At 36.6% G+C, this 12,815-nt stretch overlaps 1 protein-coding gene across 2 annotated transcripts; it reads right to left on the bottom strand.

Moving 5' to 3' along the window:
• Positions 1-7,266: 7,266 nt before the first annotated feature.
• LOC121411866 lies at positions 7,267-12,725 on the bottom strand. 2 transcript variants are annotated; one of them, XM_041604749.1, is made up of 3 exons: positions 12,433-12,725; positions 9,931-10,145; positions 7,267-9,567 (listed from the first exon to the last, which is right to left on the bottom strand). In XM_041604749.1, the coding sequence occupies exons 1-3, from the start codon at positions 12,602-12,604 to the stop codon at positions 8,953-8,955; spliced, it is 1,002 nt and encodes a 333-aa protein (XP_041460683.1). In that variant the 5' UTR covers positions 12,605-12,725; the 3' UTR covers positions 7,267-8,952. The 2 variants fall into 2 exon arrangements, with proteins under 2 accessions (XP_041460683.1, XP_041460684.1); XM_041604750.1 differs by lacking the exon at positions 12,433-12,725 and adding an exon at positions 10,437-11,405.
• Between the last annotated feature and the right edge of the window lie 90 nt (positions 12,726-12,815).

Genomic DNA, 12,815 nt, shown 5'->3' with positions numbered 1-12,815 from the left:
AATGAAATGAATGGAAACAATGAAAATGTGTTATTTGCTGTATAATGGAAAAATCTATCACAAAATTAGAAGTTAATTTCAATAGGCCTTTTTTTCTAGCTTGCTTTGCACGCTGACGACTTTTTACAAATTTTCCCACATTGCTATGTTTGCCCCCTCAAAATATTTGGTTCATTGTGCAACTGGGTGGAATAAATGTGTTGTGTAAAAGCTATATTCTGTATATATGCCCGCGATTTGATTAAAATAGCGGCAATCTGCGAGGTTTAAATTGCTTTGATATCAAGAAGTTCCGGGGGCTCCGCCCCGGACCCCAAACGGACAGAACTGTGTATTGGGCCATGGCCCCGAAAAGTTCTACAAACAAGAACAACAAAAAAAAGGAGGAAAGAAAAGCAAAGGAAAATTGTAGGATATGAATTTATTTACTGAATATAAAAAAGAGCTCAAGTTAGATTCTCATGAAAAGGTGATTTTTTTTCTCGCTCGCTTCGCTCGCTCGGGACTTAAAGCAACTTTTAGCACATGTGCTATACTGCGCCCACAGTTCAAAGTGGCGTACAGACCACAAAAAAGGAATCTAAAGAGAGAAGAGTGAAATATATTATTCTTTGGATATGTCAAAATCTATCACAAAATTGGATTTTTGTATTATTCACCATGTAGACCATCGCTATAAATCTTGGCGCCGGCTGTCCATCCTAGGCTATAAGTGATCATAGGAATACCTTAAAATGATTTTTTTTTGACAGAGTGAAATATATAGCATTTCCAGGTAATCAGGGTTGAGAATGTATACCTGTATCTATTTTCCCTCTGTTTTTTGATAAGTTTGATACACCCTATTCACCAAACGTGCAAACAGCCCGGCAAACGACTATAGTGCTCTTTTGAACATTAACTTTGGCAGTTTTCTATGGAAGCTTAAAAGTGCCACCGAGATGTTGAGATAATTATCTTGGGAAGTCGACATCTTGATAGCAAAAGATCAGATGACGAGATCCTGGATCTCATCATGTTGACATCTTGTGAAAGAGATGATGAGATGACAAGATACCGGATCTCATCATGTCAACATCTTTTAGAAGAGATGATGAGATGACAAGATCCCGGATCTCATCATGTCAACATCTTGTGGAATAGATGATCAGATGACAAGATCCAGGATCTCATCATGTCAACATCTTTTAGAAGAGATGATGAGATGACAAGATCCCGGATCTCGTCATGTCGACATCTTTTAGAAGAAATGGTCAGATGACAAGATCTTCGATCCATGATCATGACATCTGATCATCTCTTCCACTGGATGTAGACATGACGAGATCCAAGATCTTGTGATCTGATCATTTCTTCTACAAGATGTCAACATGATGAGATCCGGGATCTTGTCATCTCATCATCTCTTCTACAAGATGTCAACATGATGAGATCCGGGATCTTGTCATCTCATCATCTCTTCTACAAGATGTCAACATGATGAGATCCGGGATCTTGTCATCTCATCATCTCTTCTACAAGATGTCAACATGATGAGATCCGGGATCTTGTCATCTCATCATCTCTTCTAAAAGATGTTGACATGATGAGATTCGGGATCATGTCATCTCATCATCTCTTAATTCTTAAAGATGTCGACATGATGAGATCCGGGATCTCGTCATCTTATCTTTTGCTATTAAGATGTCGACTTCCCGAGATAATTATCTCAACATCTCGGTGGCACTTTTAAGCTTCCATAGTTTTCTGCCCCATCAGGCGCGAAACTACAGGAGGCCCAGGCCCCCTCCCCTCAATACAAAGGGGGAGAGGGAGGGAAAAGAGTAAGGAAGGAATTAAAGAGAGAATTAAAAAGTTGGGAAAGGGCGAGCCGGGAAAGAAAAGAATGTGGGAACCGATTCGGGAAAAGACGGAGAAGCAAAAAGGAAAGGAAACGGAGAAAGGAAAGAAGATAGAGGAGGAAGAGAAGTGAAGGGAGAGATTGAACGAATGGGAGAAAGAATGCTGGACTCAACCGGGGGACTCAAGAGGGAAGAATAGGAGCAAAAGAATGGAAAGGGATAGAATAAATGAATAACGGGAAATTGTGAGAAAGAAATAAGAAGCAAAAGAGGGAAACCGGTAGAGCGAAGAATGAAAAGGTGTTCGAGAAACAGGTAAAAAAGGACAACTTCGATCTACACTTGGCTGATATAAAAGCCGGGGCTCTCACAGGGCCCAACAGGACGTGCTGGTGTGAATTTGACAAGCAAAAAAAAAAGTTTCACTCCAAATGATCATGTCATTTTCGCTCCGAGAAATATGACAAGCATTTCTGTAAAAAAAAAATAATAATAGCAATAAAAAAAAAAATAAAGGGTCATTTCTTCATTTTGTCACACCGTCCGAAATTCCTGGGGGTGCTGCGGCTGCCTGTGGAAGATGATCCACGAAGCACCCCGGTTCCCAAGACCATGGGCTCTCACTCTTTCTATAGCCGATTTTTTTTCTTTATTTCATTCATTTATTTGTTTATTAATATTTTAGAAACGGCTCGTTTTCACTAGCAAATAATGAAATTTAATAAAGGGTGGTGATGCTATTCATACTGAATCTTGCACTATTTTGGGAAAATGATGGGCCCTATATATGCAAAAAGGTGAGTGTATGTCCTTGTCCTGAGCCCATTTCTCTCTGTAGGATTCCAAAACATGAAATCTGCAATATTTTGTAATGTCATATCACAAAATAAAACAGACAAAAATGGGTTCTGGCATCTAGTAATGGATCAAGGATTTATCACGAAGGGGGAGGGGGGGGGGGGGGGGGGTAGTTTTTTTTAATCTTTTTTATTTTACAGGCCAGGCCTTTCCTAAAACAAAAAGTTTGTTTTTCAAGTTTCTTTGAAAAATTATCTAAGCATAAAAGGTAAAAGGTGGGCAAAGCTAACTCACTCCATCTTGTAAATCTGGGACTGCAGAGAGCATCATTCAAAATCTTGTAATTTTTATATTTTTTTAAATTCAATTTCAACAAAGTGTTCACTTTTCTGCTTGTTTGAATGTATTTATTAACAAAGCAATTTTTTCTGGGGAAAGCATCCATTCAATTCCACAAACATTGCATCTACCCTCACACACACACACTCTCTCAAACACCCACCCCCACAACCAGGGTCGTGGGAATGATATTTTTCTTACTGGGGGTGCTGATGTAAATTTGAAAAAAAAAGTTTTTCACTACAAGGAGGTCAAATTGGTCCCGAGAAATTTGAAAGCCCCCCCCCAAAAAAAAAAAATAACGGTTTCACTGAAAAATAAAGGTTATTTTTGTTACATTTTCACACATCTTCCAGAATATCTGGGGGTGCTTCCTATGAAGAATAATACATGCAGCACCCCCAAGAAAACTTTGGGGGGGGGGGGGTTGCTAAAGCGCCCCCAGCACATTCGCTTCCCAGGGCCATGCCCACAACACAGAGATATTACAATCAACTGAAAAGCCTCAGATTGTAGGACAGGATCGCAGTACTCCATTCTGTTTTCTAAATACCTTCCAGTGTCAATGCCGTGACACAAAGAAATATGCAGAAGACAGCGGTAGAAATACAGTGCATTTTAGAAAAATAAGAAATCAGTTTTCAGATAACAGATATCATAATAATCAGGTACCACACACTTTACGATGGTGATAATGATGTAAATGAATAGATTTCATTGCTGGGAAAAATTAATTAGAACCCTGGTTTCCATTTTATGGGACACACTGTATTATTCGTACATGTGGAGCATGGGAATATCAAGGCCGATTGCAGAATTCTACAAGGCAATGGTGAAATTTTAAACCTTGCTATGAAAATCTTTAATGTAAAATAGACAAAACAATTTACTATTCCTTCCAAAGACGATTGTTAATGAAAAAGAATAATTTGACAAATTTTACTGTCAGGAAACATCTAAACCTTTTCATCTAAAAAATAGTGAGACTGTAAAGCATTTTACATGTTTGTATAAAAGACACCTCTTTCTTACTTTACCTGATCAATGCAGACTTAATTAATGTATGCTTCCCTCATTCTTTTCTTCTAGTCATGCTTTTTTTTTAAATCAAAATTACAAATTGTATTAATTTGTGTAATTCTATCTTTGCTGTATGGCATCTTTTTCAATAAGACAATTTGAGCTTTTTATGACCCCCACTGATATATGTATTAAATATTGTACTACATTGATTTGTATTGTTATTTCTTTAAGAGGAAATTGAATTGAATCAAAACATAGATTTTTTTATTTGCAAAACATCCCCAATCAAATCAACAACCACAGAAACCTAAACAAGCACAAAAATGAAACAACCACAACCGAAAGAAACTCTTGCAATAAAGCAAAATTGGCACACCTGTACCTGTAAAATGATAAGAACAATTAAGGCAAGTTAGACCACTCTGAAAAGAAGATTCTTTTGATAAAAAAGTTTGTTTTTTTTTAATAGAAAAAATCTGAGGAACAAGTCACAGTAATTCAAGAATGCGCTGAATAAAAACAAGGTCATTATGATTTATTTTGAATTAGTAGTTTACCCTCCCCTTAATAAATTTGTGTCTTTGCAAGTCATCATGAAATCTTACCTTCCATTGCATTTTTTTGCAAAGTACGTACAGATATTTCAGGACTCAATTTTCCCAATTATAACTTTTTTAACACTGCATGGAAATACATTTTCTGAAAAATTGATAAAAAATGCAATGTTGATGGGCTGTTAGACCCTTAAAGCTAAACAAAGAATTATTCATATGACATAATTTCCACTGGATATTTTAAACTTGAACAATTCTAATTGTAACATAATTCCTTCATAAAATATAATGCCCTCTAAAATTAAAGATATAATAATGCATTGAACACATTGATATTGTATCATTATTAGACCTTTGTACTATTATTTAGACAATAAATTACCGGTAGACTATTATTAGACAATTTATACCTTAAAGGTCAAGTCCATCCTAGAAAGATGTTATTTGGATTGAATAGAGAAAAATCGAACGAGCATAACACTGAAAATTTCATTAAAATCAGATGTAAAATAAGAAAGTTATGGCATTTTAAAGTTTCGCTTTTTTTCACAAAACAGTGATATGTAGAACTCAGTGTCATGCGAATGAGTCAGTCAATGATGTCCATCACTCACTATTTCTTTTGTTTTTTATTGTTTGAAATATACAATATTTCATTTTTTACAGATTTGACAATAAGGACCAAGTTGACCGAACCATATAGTATTAAACAATGCCAATTCCACTTGTTCAGGGAGAAATTAATCATTGTTTCACTTGACAATAAGGAGAAAATTTGGATGTTTCATATTTCATATAATAAAATACAAACAAAATAGATAGTGGATGATGTCATCAGTCTCCTCATTTGCATACCGACCAGGATGTGCATATAACTGTTTTGTGAAATTTAAGATGTCATAACTTTCTTATTTTGCATCCGATTTTGATGAATTTTTCAGTGTTATGCTTGTTAGATTTTTCTCTTTTTATTGAAATCAACTGTTTGTTGGGGTGGACTTGTCCTTTAACACATAATTCACTGATACTGCAATGATCATGGCTGGTTATATTGTTTTGATAGATTATGTTAATTGCTCTTTTGTTTGATATATATTTTCAATATCTACAGTTTTAAAAATCAAAATATGCATTGTAAATATCATTAAAATTTTACTTTTTATAACATGGTGTTTACCAATATAACCAATCAAAGAATATTCTCAATCTCTTTAGGAAAAAATTTTTTTCTCTCTTTTGGTATATAATAGAATTCTAATGAAATTTACAATGCACATTTTGATTACCGGTTCTAATAACCTTTTGCTTTTTAATGTCATGAATAAAGTACATTTACTGAAAGTGAAATTAAAAAAAAACAAGTGGAATGCCTCTGGCCGTCTCACCTGCATCACGCGGTTCAATATAGCAGCAGTGCTGACTTTGAATACTACTCTAACTCGCACAAGATGTTCAGTGATACATGGTTACTCTTATGTCCACTTTTTATGAACTAGACCAATAAACTTACAGAGAGATGATGGTTATTCAACAAAAAACCCCAACATGGCCAAAGTTCATTGACCTTACATGACCTTGATCATGTGACCTGAAACTCGAACAGGATGTTCAGTGATGCTTGATTACTCTTATGTACAAGTTTCATGAATCAGATCCATAAACTTTCAAAGTTTTGATGGTAATTCAACTGATACACCCACTTCGGCCAAAGTTCATTGACCTTTGACCTTGGTCATGTGACCTGAAACGCGCACAGGATGTTCAGTGATATTTGATTACTCATATGTCCAAGTTTAATGAACTAGACTAATAAACTTTCAAAGTTATGAATGATGGTAATTCAACAGATACCCCCGATTTGGCCAAAGTTCATTGACCCTAAATGACCTTTGACCTTAATCATGAGACCTGAAACTTGTACAAAATATTCAGTGATGCTTGATTACTATTATGTCCAAGTTTCATGAATCAGATCCATAAACTTTCAAAGTTATGATGGGAATTCAACAGATATCCCCAATTCGGCCAAAGTTCATTGACCCTAAATGACCTTTGACCTTGGTCATGTGACGTGAAACTCATGCAGGATATTCAGTGATACTTGATTAACCTTATGTCCAAGTTTCATGAACTAGGTCCATATATTTTCTAAGTTATGATGACATTTCAAAAACTTAACCTCAGGTTAAGATTTCAATGTTGATTCCTCCAACATGGTCTAAGTTCATTGACCCTAAATGACCTTTGACTTGGTCATGTGACATGAAACTTTGATAGGATGTTCAGTAATACTTGATTAACCTTATGGCCAAGTTTCATGAACTAGGTCCATATACTTTCTAAGTTATGATGTCATTTCAAAAACTTAACCTCAGGTTAAGATTTGATGTTGACGCCGCCGTCGCCGCCGCCGCCGTCGGAAAAGCGGCGCCTATAGTCTCACTCTGCGTTGCAGGTGAGACAAAAATCAGGATATTTAATCATTTAGTATACAAACCTAGACCTGAATGCTCTTGGCAAAAGCATTATAGAGGGGAAAACTGTTTTTAATGAATGATTTTAATTTATGGAAATTTTATTTTTTCAATGCCTATATATTTTTTAAATCAATTTCATTTCCTCCTGAATGTGGTGGCCAGTCATAAGAATTCTATGACAAATATTCATGTGTCTGAGGCCAATTTGCATAAAAGTTACTATGTTACTTTACCAACAATCAGTAACTACCATGGTAACATAGTTCAACAGCCAATCAACATCAAGGATTCAATCAAAGTTTGCATTGGATGGGGATGGCAATGGGACCCTAAACTCTTGAAATCATTTATATATGATTGATGAACATTATATCAATCATGAGGCAGTAATTAACTAATAACAATGTCCATAAAAATTAATATTCCTCTTTTACATTTGAATCAGTTATTTCATTTTCTTCAGGAAATTATAGTTGTCTAATAATGGTCTAACACAAAGAAATCATTGTGCAATTTTTTTTAACAAAGTGACATTTAACAGTACTTCTTTTTACAGGAAAATGATAAAAACAGTGATTAGGCCCTATAAGGAATTGAAAATATCAACTTTTCAAGATGCCCCCTTTAAATATATTATTTTCTTAAATTTTACCCAATTATTACTGTAGTGACTGCTCTATGTAAAATTTGTAGCCCCAACTGACACACTTTCAACAAAATCAAGATTAACTGAACAGTCTGGATTGCTTTACTTTACTAATAAAGTATGAAAGTGATCGAAAAATGTAAAGAAATTATGAGTTTGTGTTTATGTAATAAATAGTAAACAAACATCTACCATCAATTTGGTAAAGGTAATAGGACAAACTATAACTTCCAGGGCAATCCGAATGAAGCTATCTTTACACCTGTAGCTAAATTAAGATAGTGAATTATATATATATATAGTGTGAAAGAAATGGATGAAGAGAACAATGGTAGGCGTAGTTTAAATCAAGGTTCCCCAGAGCTCTCTACCCTATATATATAGTTACCATTATAGTAAGTTTGCTATCCAATGGTATCTTTCATGTAATCCTTGACTTTGATTGGCTGATGGGCATTGTTACCATCACCATGGTAGTTACCACTAAATGGAAAAATTACCATAATAGTATCTTTTATGCAATGGGGCTGAGGGAAATTTTCTTTTCCAGACTCTCCAATGAACATATGTTTTATATTTCACATTGGGAATGGTCCAGTTACATATAAGGAATGATATAAATGGAAGCATACTTCTCTTCAACAAACACCTAAAGGCTGAATCATAGCAAAGCTTAGGAGTTAAGAAGTACATTCTCTCCTGGGCAAGAGCCCCTGTTTGCTTTCAGTGCAAATGTGTAGTACTGTGTACATTAGCTTTGACCAAGTATTAAGCCTTTTTACCTTATTTAAGAATGCTTTTGGGGTGAGATAATACACAAATGTATTCAACTTTTATCTGAGATGGTACAGAGTGCGACTAACTTTTATCACAGATAGTATCATATTACACAGTGCAACACACTTTCATGTTGCACATACTTGAGATCATAACAGCAATAGAGTGGGAATATAAAATGATCAGTCAATTGTAAAAATTGTCGGTAAAACTTAATCAAGTTTGAGTCATTGAGTTGGCTCCTGTTTTTTGTTTTAAGAATCCTACATCATCACCCAATATTGAAAGGGCCAAATTTGGTCTACAAACCTGAACCTTAATCTTCATTTGGATGAAAACTTTAAGGGGAAGCTCGGTTTCTCTTTGGACTTTAAAAAAATCTTAATTACCATGTTTCTCTAATTTTTCAGCATTATAAAAACCACAACTTGATGTCAGGGTAGGCTTAACTGAGTGCACATAGTAGAATTTCACTTGAGTTGAGAGTAAAATACCATCTACGATGATTGTAATGTGCGTGGGTTGCAGTGTGCTTCATATATCAAGTTCTGAATTCGATGCTTGACCAGTCTCTTGACATCACTACTTGGCAGTTGTCTAAGCTCGGTAGCAATATATCTGGCAAAGATCATGTCATCATCATCTTCACCATCGCCATATCTTCTGGAAGCCCTGCTCTTCCCTTCTGCTTTCTCAAAGCATGACAATGCCTTTTGGATGTGTGACGAGGCCCTCTGCATCATTGCACTTTGTGGGGGATCTAAAACCTCTCCGCTCGGGGTGAACGAGTTCTCGATAACTTGGTGCTGAGGTCTTTCGGGCGTAGGACTGTGAAAATCCTGGTAATGCCGTCTCTCGGATAGTTCCTGATGCTGCGTATCATAACCGTGACGGACTCTTTTAGTGCCTCTTTCTTGCATTGGAGATCGTCTTTGGAAATCATAGTTCTCACTCTGCACAGCTTGCATCTCATTCTGAGGACTTTCACCGGCCGTCAAATCGATTGTTCGTTCATTTGTATTGTCATCTAATCCCACTTTGTAATCGTCCACATCAAGTCCATCGTATTCCACATCATCTTCTAGGCTTTCATCATAATCACCAAATCCATTCTAGGAATAAAACAAGGAATGCATTATGATATCAGAAACAGACATTTTTCTTGGTTAAATATTGACACTGCACATTGCAAGTCATCAAGTCACAATATATTATATCGTCTTGATAAGATTTTCTTGGTGAGACTTGTGTGGCATACACATGATTAATATACATGTAAATGTATTACTAGTCCATGAAGTAATAAAGTCAAGTCTTGAGTATATCATGAAGTTCAAAATAGTGTGAACACATGAATTTCACTAATTCCCCCTCCCCCCAGCAGTGGAGCAAAATATAAAATCTATATTTTATCAAACCTATTGAAATTGATTTGGAAGAAAAAAATTGACAAAGCAAAATAGAAATGAATTTACCGTTGGGCTGTATCCAGGGCTGTATTGCATGCAGTCAACCCTTTGGTTTCTCAGAGCCACAAAATCATCCAGAAACTTGAGTTGTTTGTAGTGTATCCATTTGATTTGAGATGCTGCATCTTGTGCATTCCCTTCACTTGCAAACTTGACTTCACGATGTTTTTCACGCCTAAACTGGGAGCGCAGGTTAACAATCTTCCTGTAGACATCATGGTCTGTAAAACAAATAACACAATATATTAAGAACTAAAAAATGTTTTGCTTCTATTTCAAATATTAGGACACAACATTTTTAATTTGATAGATCTTACATGTACATGTATCATCGCTTTAGCATTAGTCTGGATCTGATTCTTTTATCAGCAAAATGCTGAGGTTAGTCCTCACATCTCTTAAGTCTTGAACATGCCAGTGTGAACTGGTCCATGACATTTGCTGAATTAGTAAAAAAAAAATAATTTTTTGAACACGAGTCAGGGGACGGAGGGAATCTATTCCAATCTTACACAGCTGAGGAAAAACAGTAAAGTCTTGGCACTTGAAATATTTGGCATTGTCACTAATTTGCTCCCATTTCTTTTGATTCAATGTTATGTGATGACAAGACATGTCTCACATATTCAATAATACAGACCCAGTCAGCAATCTTTGAGCATGATTTACACTCGATTTTACACTCGAGCAAGAACAAAGGAAATGGTCCAGTGAATCTATTGTTCTCCTATTGTTCTGGCTTGGTCACTCTATTGTTCTGGACCCTAGTGTAAATTTGAGTGTAAACTATGCTCAAAGATTGCTGATATCAATGCATAATCAATACTTCTACAGGAAGTGTAACAGGAAAATGTATGTTTACAAACTCCAACTTTCTTAAGAAATTATTACTCATTTGTCTTCCAGCTAAACTTCGGACACACCCACACTTTAGGGGTTTCACATTTACTGCGGTACATCTATCCTTCTCACTAAAAGTCCACTCCCTAAATTCAGAGTAAAGTTACGAAATACAGACTGTTTTGGTCAATGACTCAAGGCTGACCAACAGCTGTAGAGTCTTGACCAACCATTATAAAAAGGGCTCATTTCTGAACTCCAGTCAGATTGGTTCCAGCATGCAGATAGATTGGAGATTGCCTTCAGATCGGGTTTTAGAACTTCAGAAGAGTTTACATTTTATACTACATCTGTCTACAGTTTATTTTATCCTCATCTTCAGAGTACAGTCACCATCAGACTTACTCCTGTATTATTCATCATCAAGTCATTATAATAAATGTATATAGAAACAATATATCCCATATTGCTTTGTCTTTATTTAATATAATGCTGGTTGAAAGCATAGAGCAATAGATCTGACAGCTACAAAACATCATCTTGACTTTCAATTAATTCAGTAAATACATGTAAATGTAATCCTAAGGTTATCTTGTGAGCATGTGATGTAAGAGGTAGTTGAATCTAGACCTGATCTAACCCAGGGGCTTACCGTGTATTTGACCATACTCACGGGACTAGCGTGATTAATGGTTTAAATATCTCTCCAAATGAATTCTGAAAATAGAAGTTATGCACTTACCACGATTATATGGATGAAGGTCTAACGAGTGGCAGTTTCCTTACATCTGGGCACAAACTGGAACCTCAAAAAACCGAAAAGTTCTCTCCTTCTACCCCAGTCTCGATCGGCCATTTTGTTAAGATTCATAACAAAAATGGCCGATCGAGACAGGGGTAGGAGAGAACTTTTCGTTTTTTGAGGTTCCAGTTTGTGCCAATATGTCAGGAAACTGCCACTCGTTAGACCTTCATCCATATAATCGTGGTAAGTGCATAATTTCTATTTTCACAATTCATTTGGAGAAATATTTAGACCATAAATCACGCTAGTCCCGTGAGTATGGTCAAATGCACGGTAAGCCCCTGGGACCGATTGCACGAATGGGTCTTTGCAAGGACCGTCTTTCGTGTCGCCGATCTTTTATGATGCGCCATGTAAAACGCATTTTAAACCAATCATCTGCAAACATTCTATTCGTCCGTTAAAATAAACAAAATCAAAATATTTGTTTATAAAATGATGCAATATATCATGAAATTTGATTTAAGCACAAGCTAACGAATCTTATTTTTTATCATAAATTTCAGAAACACTCTTCTTCTTCTGGAAACAGTACAGTCCACCGTCTGGTGTATTGTCGTACTCCGCTTATAGCGTAAAAGATGGGAGACACGAAAGACGGTCCTTGGAAAGACCCTTTCATGCAATCGGCTGCTGGGCTCCCGCTCAGCAGCGGGCGGGAGCTCCCTGGGTTAGACCTGGGGAGCGTTTCATGAAAGGAGTTGTCAGACGTTTTATCCGACAAGTCACATTTCATCCGACAGTTGCCATAGTAACAGTGCTTCTCAGCCAATCAACATCAAGGAAAGTTGTCAGATCTGACAACTTGTCGGACAAAAATGTTGATGAAACACTCCCCTGATCATTAGAGTAGACACACTCACATGGAAGTTTCATTGCGGCAGCAATCCTTTGGAATGCTTCAAGTCTTGCTGCCTTGTCGTTATAGGCTCTGATTTTCTTGTTGTATAAACATGGATGTGCTTTGAAATGTGAAATGAGCTCATCAACTTTCCCTGTGCACCAAAGAGTCCTTCCGTTGTCTGCTGTAGCCATCTCTAACTAACGTTAGTCAGTATACGGATCGGAACAGGGCTAGCAATTACGGGTACCGGTACCGTACTATACGGCATGCAGTGACTATCGGCGAAGGCTAGGCTAGGGAGGCCGGCCCGCACCGCCGCCGCAGCTTGCTCGAGCTCGAGGGTCGAGGCAATTCGGCCAAGACGTGACTCGGCCGGGCGCGCGCCACACGTGCCTGAGCTGC

Source organism: Lytechinus variegatus, chromosome 3, assembly GCF_018143015.1.
Source record: "Lytechinus variegatus isolate NC3 chromosome 3, Lvar_3.0, whole genome shotgun sequence".
Lineage (NCBI taxonomy): Eukaryota > Metazoa > Echinodermata > Echinoidea > Temnopleuroida > Toxopneustidae > Lytechinus > Lytechinus variegatus.
Note: the sequence above shows the minus strand (reverse complement) of the source record. Positions and strands in the feature narration are given on the sequence as shown.